The sequence below is a fragment of the Trichosurus vulpecula genome, chromosome 3, assembly GCF_011100635.1.
Source record: "Trichosurus vulpecula isolate mTriVul1 chromosome 3, mTriVul1.pri, whole genome shotgun sequence".
In the NCBI taxonomy this organism is placed as follows: Eukaryota; Metazoa; Chordata; class Mammalia; order Diprotodontia; family Phalangeridae; genus Trichosurus; species Trichosurus vulpecula.
Window position 1 is genome coordinate 165,465,785 of NC_050575.1, and position 18,843 is coordinate 165,484,627.

At 45.9% G+C, this 18,843-nt stretch overlaps 1 protein-coding gene across 7 annotated transcripts in view; it reads right to left on the reverse strand.

Moving 5' to 3' along the window:
* Positions 1-8,886: 8,886 nt before the first annotated feature.
* RAPGEF1 (Rap guanine nucleotide exchange factor 1) overlaps positions 8,887-18,843 on the reverse strand; it is a 188,330-nt gene continuing 178,373 nt past the window's right edge. For all 7 annotated transcript variants that reach the window (XM_036749203.1, XM_036749201.1, XM_036749200.1 and 4 more), the window contains 2 exons: positions 16,900-17,028; positions 8,887-12,891 (listed from right to left, as the gene is read on the reverse strand). In XM_036749203.1, coding sequence (XP_036605098.1) covers positions 12,741-12,891; positions 16,900-17,028 — 280 coding nt within the window. In that variant the 3' untranslated portion in view covers positions 8,887-12,740. The remainder of the gene's footprint in view (positions 12,892-16,899; positions 17,029-18,843) is intronic.

The window sequence follows — 18,843 nt, forward strand, 5'->3', positions numbered from 1 at the left end:
TGTGACCCACAGCGATCCTTATGTATAGACTAATGGCCCCTGCTTCTATTGGAGGTTAACACCACCGAGGTGAGCAGTATTTGTCCAAAGGTACTGCCCTTCTGGATCCAGCAGTCACTTCTGAGTCCCTGTTGTTCGACTCACTTAACCTCCGTCTGCCTTGGTTTCCTCAGCCGTAAGATGTGAGTAATAAGAGCCTCCCCACCCCCTTCACAGGGTGCCTGTGAGGCTCAAATGAGATAATCTTTGTAAATTTTTTTGCAAACTCTAAAAGGCTATTTAAGTGCCAGTCAGGGGTGGGGAATCTGCGGCCTTGGGAACTCACGTGGCCCTCTAGGTCCTCAAGGTTGAGGTTGCAGGTTCCCTGTGGGGAACCTATATGAGGGAAGAGGTAGTAATCACAGCTAATGCTTATAGAGCATTTTCAAGTTCACAAAGCACTCTATAATTATCTCATTTGAGCCTCGAAACAACCCTGGGAGGTAGGTTCTATTCTTATCCCCATGTTACAGATGAGAAAACTGAGTCAGATAGCAGTGACTTGCCCAGGGTCATTTAGCCAGGAAGTATCTGAGGCAGGATTTGAAATGAGGTCTTCCTGACTGCAAGTCCAGTATTCCGTCCATTCAGCTGACAGTCCTCGGGGAGCTTATAGTCTAACGGAGGGGTTCTTAACTGGGGGTCTGTGATACTGAAAAAAATATGTTTTGGTAACTTTCAATATGATAGATTTCCTTTGTATTTTGTCTCATACATTTAAAAATGCTGTTCTGTGGAGGGGCACCATAGGCTTCATCAGACTCCCAGAGGGGTCCCATCCTCTTTGCAAACAGGGTAAAGAAGCCCTGGTCTAGAACCCCACTATGTCTCCTCCATGACTAAACGGTTCCCGGTGGGTGTCATATACACATTCTGCCACCAGGTGGAGAGGTGGGAAAAGCTCCTTAGGAAAGTGTGAGTCTCTGTTGCCACCTGGTGGTATTAGGGACACATGACACATGCTTTCGAAGCCTGGTGTTAGCTAGATCTGGAGAAAATTAAGATTAGGTCTCTGGCCTCATGAAAGTTAATTTCTCTTTCCCATTTAATTAACTTGAATCAACCCACCAACAAATTTTAGCATATCTATTCCTAAGGCAGGCCCTGTGGATGAAAAAACAAAGTATAATTTAGTGCGAGTCAACAGGACCTTGTATTCGATGTGATATGATAGAAAGTACTCAGGAGACTCTATTGGTGGTGGTGGTCATTAGTATTAGCACCTGTTCACCAATGGGGACACAAAGATGAAACACCACATAGTTCCTACTTTCAATCAGTTTCCAAGTCTACGAAGGATGGGAACCGGACAGGTGATTTCATTTGTATAGGGAACCCCCAGATAAGGAAACTAACCTGGCCAAGTCACTTTTCCTTCCTAACCTCAGTTTCCTCATCTGAAAATGAGGGTGTTGCACTGGGTGTAGTGGCCCACGAATAATCCTTTATGCTTGGGAGGCTGAGGTTGGAGGATTCTTTGAGGTCAAACATTCTGAGCTGCAGTTAAGCCTGGTTGACCCCAACAACTTCCTTAGGGAATCTCCAGCTTACCCTGAAATAACCAAGGTATGAGTAGTTTGTCTTTATTACTCACACCTAATTAATCCTAAACCACACCTCCCTCTGTGTACAAGGCAGGCAGCTTCACAGCTCAAGCCAATCTGGGGTGGCTGTTACATATATGATCTCATTTGATGCTTAAAATAACCCAGTGAGGCTCAGAGAAATTAAGTGATTCTCCCATGGTTACATAGCTGGTAAGTGTCAGAGGCCAGATTCCAACCCTCGTCTCTCTTGAACCATGTCTTTCTTTTCCGGTGGATCGTCATAAGGAGAGATCTAGACAAGCTGCTCCAGGAGCATAGCCTCTGCCCCTCAAGGAACTTACAGTCTAGTTGGGAGCAGACAGGACACACATTCAGAAAAAAAATAGCTTTTCACTCCAATTCCGTGAGCTTTTTCCCTCTGTGAATATCCCGGCTCTAGGCCAGAGACAATAGGAAGAAACACTGATTTGGGGGGCTCTGGGCCAAGGACAGGGGAGATCCTACTAGTTCTAGGGCCCAAAGTTTCCCAGATTTGAGGAAGAGAGTCTTTGATTTTCCAGTGGGAGGGGCAGGGATAGGAGTAGGTTCTGACCTTGTGGGTCATTGTGATCAAAGGAAATAAATCTGTGCTCATTCATCCCCACAGCTTTACTTCTGCCAATTTTTCTGACCCCATTCTATACCCTGAAGCAGGGCTGTACAAAATGCGGCTGCCTACAAGCATAGAAATTTACATAAATACTTTAGTAAAGGAAGCTGAGCTACCACAGAGCTCTCACTAAAATGGCAAATCAAAATATATTGTCTATCGTTTCAATAAAAACCTAAGGTTGGACAGCCTTGCCCTGAAGGAAGCTATAGAGTTTTTGCTGTAAAGGACTCAGGTTTTATGGTAGGAAATTAAGGGCTTTGGTCTAACGTGTGGGGTGCCCAGTAAAGGTGATGAGTGTGGTATGTAGTTTCTGATTGGGAGTTGTGTGAATGTATGTTTGTATATTGTAAATGTTGCACATCTCAACTGGAACATTCCTAAGTTATTTGAGTTCCTCATCAATTCAAAAACCTGGTTACTGAGCCCCTCCTGAATCTTCTCACAATGAGCCAGAATTCAGCATGTGACATGGTAATATAATAGTCAGAATTTATAGATCACTGTAAGGTTTGCAAAGTACTTTACACACGTCCTCTCATTTAGCTCCCCACACCGACTCGATGCAGCAGGTGCAATTATCCGCATTTTAAAGAAGAGGAAACCGAGTCACAATTTAATTAGTGTGTAAGGAAGGATTTGAACTCATCTTTCTAACTCTAAGCTCAGTATTCTACCCACTGTACATGACAGGAAAGCCCAAGGGCATTTACTTAAAATAAAAAGCAAGGTAAGCTTATCAAAGGATAAATTAAACAGACAGCATTACCCAGAAAATGGCTGTCGCCATTCACGTGTCCCTTGGGAGTGCTTGTTGACTCCTGATTAAATACTCTGTCTCCCCAGTCCAGTGGGAGAGGGACACATCAGTTTCACTCTCCTATTGGAAGGAATACCAGTGATCGATTAGCCCAACCTCCTCATCTGTAAGACGAGGCAGCCAAGATATAGGGAGGTTACACGACTTGATGACAATCGCCCAGGGAGGATGTAGCAGTCAGCATCTCAGGAGAGTGATAGTTGTACCAGAAGCCGTTCTGGTCTGACCACATCTGGAGGGCTGGATTCAATTCAGTCCCAGGTGCCATGTTAGGCAAGACATTAGCACACCAGAGTGTATTCAGAGAAGGGCAACCTGGATGGTGAGAGGACCGGTCTAGAGACTCCATACCATAAGAAAAATGGATGCCTATGGATGTTCAACCTGGAGAAGAGGTTGAGGTGGGATAAGACGGTTGAATTCAAGTATTTGAAGGTCAAATGGAAGCTTTTGTTTCATTCTTCTCGACCTCAGAGATCAGAACCAGGAGCGATGAGTGGAAGGAGATAGATTTTGAGTCTTGAGTGAGTCTAAGAAGTGTTCCTTATGAGCTTGCCAAGCAATCTGATTAGATTATAGGGCATAGGTCTTTGTTTAGATGCCCCATGGTGGGGGGGCATTTCACAATGGCAATTGGCGCCTGGCTAAGAGGACACACAGCTCCTAAGTGAACATGTCCCTCCATCTCCTGCTTCCTGCAACCTCCCAGGGTTGGTGTGAAGACCGGTGTACAAAATACACTCTTACATGTTTGTGCACATTGTTTCCCTGTCAGACTACAAGCTCCTCGAGGGCAGAGATCTCCATCACCCAGCACGGTGTCTGGCATACAGTTAAGTGCTTAATAAATCATTATAGAGCAGTTCCCAGTGACTGGGGCTGCCTCCCAGACAATTAGCTGTCCGGGACTCCTGAGGATGGATTCCTTGCAAAGGCGACCGCTCCCTCACCTTTGCCTACAACAGCAACCTGGTGGAACAAAAATCTCCTCCTCTTTTGGACTTCCTTTTCACTTTCCCTTGCTCAGAAGGCAGTCTAAGAACTGGCAGAATGGACCTAGTTTGGGGGAGGGCAGTGAGTGGGGATGAATCTGTATAGTCACTCTCCTCCTCCCCAGAACTAGGAATGGCTGACTTGAGGCAGAGGCATGTGGGTGTTGTATTTGCTTAGAAGTGGTCTGAAAGGAGAAGTCCTGAGGGCAAATTTTCCCAGGCCAAGAGGAAGCAAGCAACTGGGGGCAATGAATTCCCCCAAGAAGGCTTTGGGACTGCCAAACAAGTAATCCATTCTCATTGGACCTGCTTGTCTGAGTAACTTGTTGGTTACTCAGAAGAGGTGTGGGCAGCCCTCTTCTTTTCTTCAAGGAGTGCTCCCTTCTCTCTAGAAGTGGGTGACTTTCTGTTTTCCAGACACTCCAGGAACCAGGGGATCCTGGCCTTTCCATCCAGATTCCAAACCTTTTTTGACCCAGCTCCACATTTCAGACTGTCCACAGCCAGCCATGACTTGTTATGTCTGCCTTACTGGGCAAAGAGCCCCTAATTCCTTCCTCCCTTCCCTGCCTAAAAGAAGTTGGTGGGTGCTGAGTTCTTCCTGCCCCATTCCCCTCTTCATCTCAGAAGCCCAGAGGGGGCAAGAGTAAGTCTTGGGGTCCTTCTTCCCCCCACCAATGAACAGCAATAAGAAGTTAGATTGAATCTGAAACCCATCCCCTGGTAACTCCACTCTTTGGGGACAGCAGAGTGGTGGGTTCTGCCCCCTGCCCTCCAGCTTCCTCTCTGGTCAGTGAATAAAGTTTCCTCTGGAGAAGGGTAGGGGGAGAAGAAGCTAGAGATGTCTCTTCTGCTTCCCTTAGAACCACACAATTACACCCTCCATGCTACATGTGAGGCCTTGCTACGTGAGCATAGGTCAGCTTGCACCCATCTCAGCAAACAAGCAGGTGTGACCTCATCAGTGACCACAAAAGAACAGCAGAGCCTCAGTGTTTGGGGGCAGCAGGCTTGAGAAGTGGCCTTCCTCCTTCCTTTCCCCAAGAACTTGACCTACCTGGGTTCCCTGACCTCAACTCTTCTTACCTCTAGAGGGCTTAGGTATGAGTGTTCCTCAGGCCCCAGTCCTTCCTCCAAGGACCAACAGAAAACAGGGCAGAGAGGAGTACAAATACCTGGTTGAGAATCCCACCCATGTTTCTGGTCAAAAGGGTTACCAGGAGCATACAGTATCTACTGGGGGAGGGGAAAGGGGTGATGATGGCTGCGTGTGTGGAGTTTCATGGATATCATTAGAGGGAGAACCAAGCTGAGCTCCTCCCTGGTACATGGCCTATTCCACACAATGGAGAAGAGAGGAAATCATTATTTGGGGGGTAGAGAGTTGGTGAGAAATATGGAATTAGAGATCGTCTACTTCAGCCTGCCCTATCTCTCCCCCCACCCCAGTTTTATAGGTGAAGGAACTGAGGCTCAGAAAAGAGAAATGTTTTTCCTAAGGCCACAAAGAGAAGTAGCAGAGTACAAATACAGACTTAGGACATAGGTTATCTTGTCCAGGATTCAGTGTGCTTTTTCATTATACCAGGTGCCTCAGAAAGATAAAATTTTATTTCCAGATTTCCTATACCCAAAGCACTCTCTAAAAATATTTAGCACAGTGCCTGGCACATGGTGCTTGAGAAATGCTTTTCTTTTTCTTTCTTCCTTTCCTTCTTTCTCTTCCTTCAAGATAGGTAAGTGGAATTGGTAGGATTCTGATTCCTCACTCCTTTTTTTGGCGTGGACAGGTCACTCCAAACACTCTAGTTTTATCAAGGAGGGGGATTGACCTTTGGGGCTCTTCCAGCACTAACCCTTTTCCAAACTCTGCCTCCTCTTTCTCTCCTTCCCTACAACTTTACTTTGGGTCTTTATCTCAAGTAATACCTGAGTCAGGAGACATGGGTTTGGATCCTAGTCCTAACACTCAGAAGCTAAGTGATCATGGACAAGACATTTAAATTTCCTTTCTAGTCTCAGTTTCATTATCTATAAAATGATCTCTAAGGATGATCTTTAAGGACCCTTCCAACTCTGGTTCTTAAGATTCTATGACAACTCTCTTACTGGTCCTCATTTTGCTTTCTCCAGGTTAAACATCCCCAGCTCCTTCTATCTCGACAGACACACATAGAGAATGGTCCCCATCTCAGTATCCTGGGATAAGAACAGGGCTGACAGATTATGGTTATTTCCAGAGGAAATTTTCAATGTTCTCAGCCCTGAAATAATCCAGCCACATCACAGAGAGGTCAGGGCTCAGGCATTCCTTGTTTGTCTTAACAGGGATCATTCCCTTAGTGGACTCCAGCCTTTTGGAAGCAATGAGAGAAGATGTAGGCTGGTGCTTCATGCTCGGATCCATGCTTGTCTTGGTGCTGCCAATTCCATCTGCTCCCCAAAATGTTCCTCCCTTCTGACCCTTAGCTTGAGGTAGGCTTTGAATTCATTTTTTCCTAACTGCAAGCTCAGTTCTCTACCCATTCCTCTCAAGGATTCAGAGAAGGGAAGAGGTCTCTGTGGCCTTGTCTGGTCACCCCTGCCTCATCCTCACCCTTTGCTATGCAGATATGAGGGTCAGTGGGGGGACAACCAGGAAGCTGGTTGTCTCCAAACTATTCGTGATCACCTGCGCTTATCAAGTAATCCCTTTTCTTCCCCCTTGGTAAGTATGTGGGTAGTGGTGTATTTCCCAAAGGCATCAGTGGGTACCCAAGTCTAGGTTAGATGCCCTGAGGGATAAACTTTTGGCTTAGAAGGTGATGAAACAAGACAGTTAGGTCAGTACTGGGGAACAAACTATGATGACTGGTTACCTTGGAGAGGCCTGGCTGTGACCCATCATTCCATCCTCTGATCACACACCCCTTGGGTACCCACTGGCCTACAGGATAAAATCCAAGCAATCTGGCCTGCTGTTGCAAGCCCCACCTGACCCTGCTACTATTACCTCCTCCATGAGACCTCTCCTCCAATCAGTTTTACTGCTCTCAATGGGGCCATGCACAACTTTATGCCACCCCATTCATTTTGCCCCGTCTTTCTTCTCAAAGGAGGTCCGTGACCACTCTAGCCCACAGTGAGCTCCCCCTTTGTAAACTCCAGAGGTGGGGTAGCATGGCCTAACGTAGAGAGAGCTGGACTTGGCGTCCAGGATTCAAATCCTGCCATAGACACCTATTAGCTGTGGGAAAGTCACTTAACCTCTCCAGGTTTACTTTCTCATCTGTCCTTCTACTAATGCAGGCCAGCACCTTCTCTGCAAAGAGCATTGAGAAGTTACCCCTCTTGAATCTAGGTCTTCCTTTTTCTGCCCAATACATCATGGGATGTATGGAAAAGCAAATCTCAAAATAAAGATATTCCAAGACAGCTAATAGTATTGCCTACATCAGGGCTGTCCAACCTTAGGTTTTTATTGAAACAATAGACAATATATTTTGATTTGCCATTTCAGTGAGAGCTCTGGGGTAGCTCGGCTTTGTTTACTAAAGCATTTATGTAAATTTCTGTGCTTGTAGGCAGGCCCCACAAATTGCACAGCATTTTGGATAGCCCTGGCCTACATCATTCCCCCTTTTGTTTAAAAAAGAACTAAGCACGCTCAGTTTCCATCCCATCTGAAGACCATCAAAATAGCTCTGCAGGATCATATGACAATAGGAAAAATGATGACAAATGTACTGAAGACCTCTCCACAGGCTGGGCCAGATCAGCCTGGCACTCTCTGGCTCTTCAAAGTTACTCATTAGCATAGACATCTTATCAAATTAGTTTTCTCTATCCTGTCCATTTGTCTCCTTTGGCACCGTGTCCCTACATCACAGACGTGCTGTACTTCCTCTATTACACAGTAACCTCTTTGTGGATGGGAGGGCTCTGTGTCTTCTAATGCCTATGACCATCTCTCACAACACAGGTCTTTGCATACAGCAGGTGGTCTATGAATGTGCTCATCGTGAGAAAAGCACAGATGCCATCTTGAAGTACTTGAAGGGAACCCATGCATTTTTGGTGTTGTGCGATTGCTGAGTTGAGTCTAATTCTTCATGACCCAGTTTGGTGTTTTCTTGGCAAAGATGCTAGAGGGGTTTGCCATCTCCTTCTCTGGTGAATTAAAGCAAACAGAAGTTAAGTGACTTGCCTAGGGTCATACAGCTGGTGGCTGGGGCCACATTTGAATTTGGGTCTTCCGGACTCCGGGCCCAGTGCTCTATCCATCGAGCCACCTAGCTGCCTCCATCCATGTATTTAAGCCAACTATTATCTACATTAGGTCTTCCTTTGCCCCATGACTATTATTGGGCTTCCTGTTCAGAGGGGGAAATGAGGGACAGAGACGTGAAGAGTATTATGGTTTACTTTTGGAGAGAGGAAGATACATTTTATGACTTCTGTCTGGTTTTTACACAGCATTCTCAGGCTCAGAACCTCCTACAATGTCACTGAAAAATGCTGATCCACTCTCTTCAAAGCCTTCACTAATAAGGAATTCCTCACTTTCCCAGGCAGCCCATTCCAAATATGGATTACTTAGTAGGAGGAGGTTTTTCCTTACGTGGAGCTGAAATCTCTCCCTGTGACTTCTGCTCATGGCTCCTAGTTGACTTCTGGGGGTCAAAAATCAGTGTAATCTCCCCCTTCCCTGGGCGGTTCTCACCTGCCTTGTCACCAGGAGGCCTCACAAATGCACAGAAATGGAGGCTCTTTATGCATCTCCAACACTTCCATCACTAAGTCAACCCAAGACAGAGGAGAGCCACAGAACACAGGAGGCAAGCCCAGCCTGAGGGGTGTGTTTGATTGTCACTTTAATCTCGCACACACGGCTGCATGCATTGTAAACATGATCGTTAGGCCGGGGGCTTTCATCGGTATTTATTTTTCTTTAACATAAAAGTTACACATTTGAAATGTCTGCAAGGGAGATGTCACTATTGGGATGGGTTAGTAGGGAATATATAGTACAATGTAACATGGGGAGAGGGGAAGGGGCCTTGAGGAGGGCAGGCTTTAGAAAGGAAAAGGCAGGAGGAAATCAGTGGTTTCTAGCTCAAACATGGGCTCACCACTGGCTCCTGGGCTACACCTGCCCAGTACACATATGTGGCAGAAGAGACCCACCTTCCTGTATGGAAAGGCAATGAAGCCTGATCCCTTCTGTCCTTTTAGGCAGCACTTCCCTCCCCTCTCCCCTGTAAGAAATGAAATATGTATGGCGGTCCCAGGTCTGTGGCACTGAGCTGGGGAATGGTAGAGGCTGGAAGGGGAACTCTGATGGTGGGGTATAAGGAAAGCCCAAATATTCACCAATAAATTAAAAAATACTGCACCTCACTCTTCGAACTCATGCAATGGGCCACAGATCAGGGATACCACAAGGATGGATCCCTTTCCATCTATGACAGCTCAGTTGCGTCATCTGGGCTCACCAAGGCACTGGGCTCAGACCACAAATGGCATAGGCCAGGAGAGGTGCTGGGAGGGCAGGCAGGGAGGCACCTGCGATGCAGGGCTGGGACTATTCACCCTGTGGCCATATCTTGGGTGGAACCTTTGCCAGCTCCCTTAGAGACACAACAGCAAAGATGTATACCCATTTTTCTCTTCATCTCTGCACCCTTCCCCCCATGGGGGAATGTTCAAAGAAAATAGGCCGGATAAAGTGGTCCCTGCTCACAGATTGAGAGGGTCAGGAAAGGGTATCCCTAACTCACTGCTGAGCAATTAAGGCCAGCAACAAGAACAAATCTGTAGCTGGAGTTGACTGCGGGGCAGGGGCAGTATTTGGGGTTGATTTTTGAGGAAGAAACTCAGAAACTACATGCCAGGGTCAGCAGTCAGAGACTGACTCCTACAGGCCTGTCCTAAAGCCCAGGGGTCATCTTACATTCCCAGGACCCAAACTCGGGACTTCTTCTGGGCCCCCCAGCACCTATTTGTTTCACAAGCACTCACGGGTACACACACACAGACACACAGACACACACACACACACACACTCACTCCAACATTCAGTGGGCAACCCCTCCCCCCAAACCCAAGGGTCCAGAGGCAGATGTGGGAATGAAGCTGGAAAAAGATTGAAATGAAAGGACAACTTAGAAAAAGAGAAAGAAAACAGAACAAAAGGAAAAAAACCTCACACAAACAATACTGTTAGTGAGCATCTAGACTACAATGCACACTTTAAATAATAAGTGACTTTCAGAACTGCGGCTCTAGGTCTGCCCAACATGTCAGATTCCTTTTTTCTCTCCTATTTACAGAAAAAAAATGACTTCTTAATAAAAGATGCCAAAAGGCCCACAATGGACGGCAAAATGAAATGTCCTGGTGGTCTCTAAAAAAACAAAGCTCCCACATCTGTTTAAATAATCAACAGATGTTGATTTTTTTTGTTCCATTAACATTAAAACTGGGGCTGCAAGCAGTGAAAACCCCAGAGGGCCACTCGACTGTCCCACTGGGGAGGGGGGACATTGCATGAAGCCCCCTGTGTCCACCACACTCCCACCCCTGCCCCCACTGAGGTCACGGTTTCATCCATCCCAAAGCCTCCTGGCGTGGGATGTCTGCTTGTAAAAATGTCCCAGATGATCAACAGCAGGAGCCAGGAATCTATTGCTGGAAGATTCTCTCCCTTTGCTGGGAAGCCCTCGGTTCTGCCTAAGCAAGAGGGTTTCCATCCCCTCACCCCAAATAGCAAGTCTAAAATTCTCCCCAAATAAGTTTACATCTCTCCTTCCTCAAGATCTGCTGGATTGTCAATCTATGTGGCCAATTGTGTTCTCCATAAGCAGCATGGAAGGAGTGCTGATGTGGATTCAAAGAAATGCCCCAAAGATCATGAGAACCCAGATGTGTTAAATGACCAGGTGGAGAACCATGCCTATTTCCAACAGCCATGCCTTCTTCCTCTGTTAGATGGCTTAAATAGGGGGAGGGGGTCACCTAAAGTGAATCTTGTTGAGAAACAGAACTCTTCCTAAAGAAAGACAAAAATGGATTTGATGTGCAACATAAACCTGGCAGGAAGGGCTAGTGGAGGTGAAGTCTTCCCAAGAGGCCTTGGAGCATCCTAGAAGGAAGGTGATGGCAAGAGAAGAGGCGGAGAGGGGATGGAAGGTGAAGTTTAAGGCACGCACTAAGCAGATCGGGACAGAACTCGGGATCGAGCGGGCTCACAGTCCTCCAGAGACGGAAGGTACCGGGCTGGCTGGCAGCAGATTGGGAGGAGAAAGAAACAGAACAGGAGAAACGTCCTTCATACCTATCTTTCCTTCTCCAGGCACACTCTGCAAGTCGAGACAGTCTTCCCTCACTCCAGAAAATGAGCCTCCAGGAACTGAAGCTGAACCCAAACTTCTTTCTCTAATGGTAAAGCCCTGCCTTGCTCCAAGCCCCTCTCCCTGACTGTGCAGGGCTTCGAAAAGAAGCTTCACAGGAATCAATAACTGAAGAGGCGCCTTTTAAGTGTGGGAAGATGATAAAGCATTAAGGGGGTGTTGGGGGTGGGGTAGTTTCCCTTTCTGTCCCTGGAGAAGGACCCATCTGTCTGTCTGATCAAATAGGCTGCTTCCCTTCTATCTGATCCGAGTCGGAGCCACTCCAAGGCCTTGTGGTTTAGACCAGAACTTCTTGGACCTTCTCATCCTGGCATCCATCCTTTCTGACACCGACATTTGCCCCTGCACTCCATACCTCAGGAAGCCAGGACTGGTACTGTCACTAAGGAGTCCCAGCTCCTGGGAAACCCAGACCACAACAGCTTTTTGAAGGTGTGGGACCATCTGCAGGGACAAGAGAGAGGTGTCTGACACCCTCTGCTTTTAGAGAGCCGAGTCTGGAAGCAGGCAGGAGATGACACCTTGGCAACGCATACCAGTGTCCCCAGCCCGATGGAAGCCCCCTTTCGGCGACTAAGTAAACTCTGGCTATTTGGGAAAGTATCTCTTCAATTCTATCCTCAGCCTGTGCACACATCCCCAAAACAACCTCCACAAAGAGACTAGGTCCTCCCTAACCTACACAACTTTTCCTCATATGGGGGCCCGGTCCTTAATGCCAAGGGTGTTTAGGCTTCTTAGCCCCTCCTTCTGTCCTTTCAGGAAAGTCAAAGATATGTAAGGTGGGGGAGGGCTTGGACAGGGGCTCCTCCCTCATTCCACTGCCTGGGCCTGGGATGACTGCATCTTCACAGTGTTAAACAGGGCTTGAAGACAAGCAGTCAACCATCCAAAAAGGAAAACACCAGGTCACAAACCAGTCACAAAGCCTGGACAGGATCTGCCAGAGTCACTGAGTTCTTCTGTGTCCCCTACCTCCAGGTATGGAGTAAAGTCTTGGCTGCATCCGGGAAAAATGGAAGTGGCCGTGGAGAAGAATTTCCTGCACTGGCTGGAGGGGCTGGCCTTGGTGCTTGGGAGCTGCTGTCCAACTGGGCAGGGAGCCCAAGCACAAGCTATTTGGCTCCGAAAATCGGGCATTTGAAGACCCAGGGGGGTGGAGGGAATGGGGGTGGGGTGGGAGGAGAATCATTTTTCGCCGCTGGGGTGAGTTGTCCAGTAACAGGCCCAAATGTCTATTCCAGTCTCATAGCTGCCTTCTGTGTGTCTCTTGAGCGATAACTTCGCTCACTGCTCCTCCTCCTAGGTTTTCTCTTCTCGATCTGTTTTTCGCCGTGTTATATTCCGGGGTTTGATTTTGAGAGAGAGTTCCCACAGGGCCTCCTCGGCCAGGTGGTCGCTGAAATCATTGAAGAAGTTCACGATATCCTCATTTCTGCGGATTTCGTAATGTCTGCAAAACCAGATGCAAAAAAGGCAGAAATCTGGTAAGTCAAGTAACCTAGAAAACTGTCTCCAAACCAGTGTCAGGGAAACTATAAAAGGGAGTCTGGTCCTAAGTGGCCGGCTGGCTGAGATGACCTCTAAGAGCCTTTCTAACATTCTCTGACCTCACTCACTGAATGGCCCTGGCCCGAGGCTTCTCTTAAGAAACCCCTAGAAATACTTTCATCTCCCTTTCCAGGAACTTTGCTTCAAAGTCCACCTGTTTCCAAGGAGTGGAAGGAGCACTGCACTACGGGGCAGGAAGGATACCTAAGGTTCTAGTTTTTATTCCACCACTGCGTGACATTTGGTAAAGTCACTTAATTTGCAGAGCTTCTATTTATTCAATCTGTAAAATGGGGAAATACCAATTACAATGATGATAACAACTCATATTTATAGGGCCATGTAAAGATTTAAAAAGTGTTTTTCTCCACTACAACCCTGTGAGTAAGAAGAGGAAGTATTATTACCTCTGCATTTGAGATGAGGAAGCTAGAGTTTGTGACCCAGTAATTTCACTTCTCCAAAGGCAGAGCAAGTTGTATTCTGGATCTGCCACCCAGAAGGAGGTACTGGTTACTAAAGTGAGAACGATGGGGCCCTTGGGAGGAAGTGATGATTCTCCCTTAAGATTTGTGATAGAGGACAGATGCATGGGACTTGCACATTCACTCCGGATAGATTCTAAGAGGGCAGATTTTGAAAAATTCAGAGAACAGATGGCTAAGTGCTGATAAACTAAAATTCTACAGGGGAAGTCAGTCTGGAAAGGGATGGGAAGTTTAAGAATGAAATTCTGAAGCCATGATGAACACTAATTTCAGTGAGAGGGAAAGCTGGGAGTTGTCTAAAGATACTACTGTGCATGTACAGGGACCCCACCACCCAAGCCAGATCTGAAAAAGATGTGGACAGAGAACGGAAGGTGAGTACAAACACATGTTCCATGGCCTTGTAGGAATAGTGACAAGAGTGTTCAAGTATGGCATGAGCAGAGGCTGGGGAAGATAGCTATGGTTAGCACAAAGGCTTTTGTGGTTCTAAGCTACACTGAAGAAAAGAAGAACAGAGAAGAGGGCAGAATCACTGCACTGCTTGTGGTCGATGGGATGATGGACGCTGGATGGTGGAGAGAAGGTAGAATTGGTCAACTTGTGTTCTGTTTCTGTCTTCTCTGCCAAGGAAAAGTGGAAAATTTGGACTGAAAAGGGCAGAACGAAAATGGCCAACAGTGAGTTGACACCCAAGATAAGTAAGGAGCACATATGTGCCTTTTATGAATTGAAATCACTTGGCTCTTATGAACTTTTCCCTTGGGTACACAACAGACTGGCAGATGTGATTCCACTATAGGGCATATGTCCCAAGGAAGTCAAAGACAGGAAGAGAGGCTCCCATGAATCCATAGCAGCCTTTTTTGTGGTATCAAAAAAGGGAAAGAAAAGTGAGTACCCAATGAATGGGGAATGGATGAACAAACTGGTACATGAATGAAATGGAATATTACTGTTCCACAAGAAAATAAATATGAGGAATTGAGAGAGACATGAGAAGACCTGTATGAATTGACACAGAGAGTGAAGTTAGCAGAACCAAGGAACTATATGCACCATCATGGCAACAGTGTGAACTAAATCATCACCAAAGGGATCCAAATTCTGATGAACTCTATCAATCTTGCTGCTGGACAACAGTTGATAAAATAGGACTTCTTCCTTTCAGTCAAGAAGTGGTGGACTACCAGTATGGTCACTGAGCCTACTGGTCTTGCTTGACTACTTTTCTTCATTGTAAAGGATGGTTTGCTGCTGGGGAGGTATGCTGGGAATGCATACTGTAAGGTACACTGTATAAGGTAAACTGGAGGCATGTTGTGTCACACTGTGGTGTCACAACAAAAGATATCAATGAAATTTTCTTTATTTTTATTAAGATCTGGCAGACGTGACTGCTGAGCTCATGCCAGTGGTCTCTGAACACCATGGAGAACAGGATACCAATAGTAATTGTATATTTGGGGAGGAAAGCAAATGTTTTCCCAATTCTCAAAAGGAAAGAACAGTTGTCCAGCTAGAGTCTAGTGAGCTTGACTTTGACGTCTGGCCAAATTCTGAAATGTATTACTCAGAGGGACAGTTAATGAACATCTAGAAACGAAAGTGGAAATCACAAAAAGTCAAAGCCATGCCACATGCATCTTATTTATTTTTCTCCAAGGTGTGCTAGACTGGTCGATCCCAGGGATGCTACAGGTAGATTGTGGAGCCAGAGTGGGAAGAGATTCGAGAGGCTGTCTGGCCCAGTTCCTCCATTTTACAGATAAGGAGACTGAGGCTGAGGGAAGTCAGGTGACTCACAAAGGTCACACAGGGCAGTTAAGTTGGGATCTGACTCTTCAGACTGTGCTCCTTCCGTTATACGGAATGTTGCCTCCCTCTAGAGTTTACTTAGGGTTAGCAAAGCATTAACAGTGAACAGCATCACAATATTCTTGTCTGTGGGCTGTATGGGAATATGATTAGGTGGACTCGGAGCAGGCTGTTGAGCTGGACCCAAAGAGCAGCGGTTAATGGTTCTGTGTTTACTTGGGAGGAAACCTCCAGTGGGGCGTCCTGGGAATGTGTGCTTAGATCTGTGCTGCTTCGCATTTTATTGATCACTTGGATGAAAGGAGAGATGTCATGCTTATAAAATGTGCAAATGACACAAGGCAGGGTATCTAACAAGCCGGATGAAAGACCAAGATCCAAAGACGACAGGCTAGAATAGAACAGTGAGCTGCACTTCGGATGAAATTTAATGGGGACAAACATAAAATCTTGCACTTGGGTTAAAAAAGAAATCAGCTTTCTAAGTATAAGATTGGAGAGACATGGTTGGACAATGGTTCATCTGAAATAGAAATGGGGGTCTTGGAGGAACTGTGATCTCAATCAGCCAACAGGAATGATATGGCAGCCAAGAAAGAAAATTCAACGTTAGACTATATTTAGAAAGATGTAGTCTCTGGCAACAAGGAGAGCATTGTGCCCTGGGACTTTGCCTTGGTCGGACTGTATCTGGAGTGTTGGGCTCAGTTTTGGCCATCATGTTTTCAGAAAGGCTCTGGACAGTAGAGAGTGACCAGAGTGAGGCCGTAGTATGGTACAGGGTCTTGAACTCATATGCAGATTAGCTGAAAGAACCGGAGGTGTTTAGTCTGAAGACGAGAAGAGAGGCAAATATGATGGCTATCTTCAGGTATATCAAAAGCTGTCACATTGGACTTGTCTTACTTGGATCCAGCAGAAAGAACTAGGAAGAATAGGTAAATACTGTAGAGAGGTTAATTTGGGGAAAATTTTCTAACAGTTAGCTGCCTCAAAGTGGACTGGGCTGCCTTGGGAGGTAGTAGGGGGAGGGCTACTCCCCCTCAATGAAAACCTTCAAGCAATACCTGGCTGGCCACTTGTTTAGTGTCCTATAAGGGAATTCTTCTTGCTCGGGTAGGGATTGGTTTCTGAGGTCCCTTCCAGTTCTGCGACTCCCCCTTAAACCCCAAGGCTCCTGACTCCAAAGTTTACTAGTTTGACCAGTTTCTCATGTGTCTCATACCAATTTCTCCCTATTCAAAACAACACCTGCCCAAATGACTTACCTGCACTGAGTTACAAGAACCAAGTGAAATAACATATATGAAAAATGCTTCATAAACCGCACAATTCTCTAGGACTACTGAGCTAGAAAAACTTCAGGTCAGGCCTGCCCACAGACTATGACTGAGGACTAGCACTGCTAAGACCAAAAAGGCTTTCCCATGACACTGGCCATCTGGTGATGATCCTTTTGGCTGCAGACACTCATGAAATAATATCCCCCAAAGAAGGTATGGAGGGGTTGGGCCCTGCATTGGTGATGGGAAGAGCTGTCCCCCGAGGACATCTTGGAAGCACTACGGGGTGATCAGTAGTGGGGGGTTGCTGTCAGAACTTACGCCTGCTGGAAACATCTCATACTGTCCAGGATGTTGAACTGCTGCCAACGTTTGGAAAAATTCACTTTCCCATCAATGTAGTCTGGGTTTCCGAGGTGAACAAAGGTGAGGTCCTGTAGAATCAGGCCCCTAGAGTGATGAATGAGGCTTTTCATTAGTGATTTACAAGGCATTCTGGGCAACCACAGCGCTGTGGAAGATTATCTGGGGAAGTTAGTTTCCATTGTTTCACTTGACTATACTTATTTTATAAGAGAGGGCTGGGGACAGGTGGGGTAGTGGGGGTGGTGGTTCAGTGAATTAACTGGTGCGTAGTGCTGCACAAAAGATATTTGTTAAAAAGAAGTGGGAATGAAATATTAATAAATACACAGAAGAGAGTATAAGGATATTCAGAAGGAGATAGACAAGCAGGGCAGTTTCGTTACCACCATGTTAGATTTAACATGGGGATGGGGATTTGACCTGTGATTTCAGTGATATAGTAAATTCCCTCTACCAACACAGATTAGCACCTCTCCTTCAACTTATAGTCTTGAGAGAGTGGCCCAGAGCACTGACGCTAAAGTGATTTGCTCAGGGTCACACGCTCAGTAAGTGTCAGAAGTGGGTCTTGAATCCAGGCCTTCCTGGCTTGGAAGCCCGTTCTCAATCTACTATTTAACAGCTGCCTCTCTAAATATAATCTATACTTAAAAAGAAACCCTAAACTGCATTAAATGGAAATTCAGCTTCGTATACAATCCTGTTTTCTGTTCTTTGTATATAGAAATTCTCATATTTGTTGAGTTGATAATAAAAGAAAATTCACACATTAAAAAAAGGAGAGAAATTTGTGTCAAATGAAAAACTCTGTGGCAGGCAGGTCCTGCCTATTTTTGAGACATCAAAAGAATAATGGATGGATTTGCTTATATAGCTACCCCTTGTATGTATTCTCTGTCCATCAAACTGGGAGTTTTGTTTTCTTCATGTAGTTTTCCTGAATCTTAATCGTTTTGTCTAGCAGCGGCTGCTGCCGCCACTGCTGCCCCTTTGGAGTCTGAGTCCTGTCTCTGCTGCCAACCAGCTGGATGTCCATGAGAAGTTCACTTGACCTCTCCAGGCCTCAATATCCTCATTGTAAGATGAGGAGTTGGGACAGATGCTCTCTAAGGCACTTCTCAATTCTACATTCTGCGAGGTCTCTCTGAGAGGCTGAAGCCTCGTGAATGGCCCTGGTAGGTAAATGAAGGGCTTAGCTACTATTCATAACTCAGTTGTTCTTATCAACAGGCTCGACTACAGGGAAGTAATTATATCCTTGTAGTGGTGACCGCTTTATGGGCTATCTGTGATTGCCTACAATATGGGAAGAATTAAGTAGAATGATTTCCCCATTTAATTGTAAAATCAGGTTTTAAAGTAAGGTGGGGAGGGAGGGTTCACAATAAATGATAATAGAATACAAACAAAAAGTTCTCAAAAGAAGAAATGTAAGATATTAATGACAATCTAGAAAGTGTTCAAAATTGTCAATCACAGTAAAGAAAATGAAAACAAATCTGTTATACTCATAAACGAGGCAAAGACAACAAAAGATGAAAAAATTCCCTAGAGGTGGGGATGAGGGAAAACAGGTCCAGTGATTCACTGCTGGTGGAGCTGTGAACTGGTCTAATGATTATGTGAGAAAGGTGAAAAAACGGGTCATGTTCTCTGGTCCAATGCTCTCATTACTACCCCAAGGAAATTACCGACAACAAGAAAAGACCTATGTGTATAAAAAGATTCCAAGCAGAACTACTGGTAAACGCAAAAAAAAAACTGCTCAATGACCGGGGAACGGCCGGACAGATGATGAGAGATGAACATAATGGAAGTACTGTGTCAGAAGGAATCGCAGATAGGAAACATAGATGAAATGATACAGGGTGAACAAGGCAGCGTCAAAAAGAACAACAG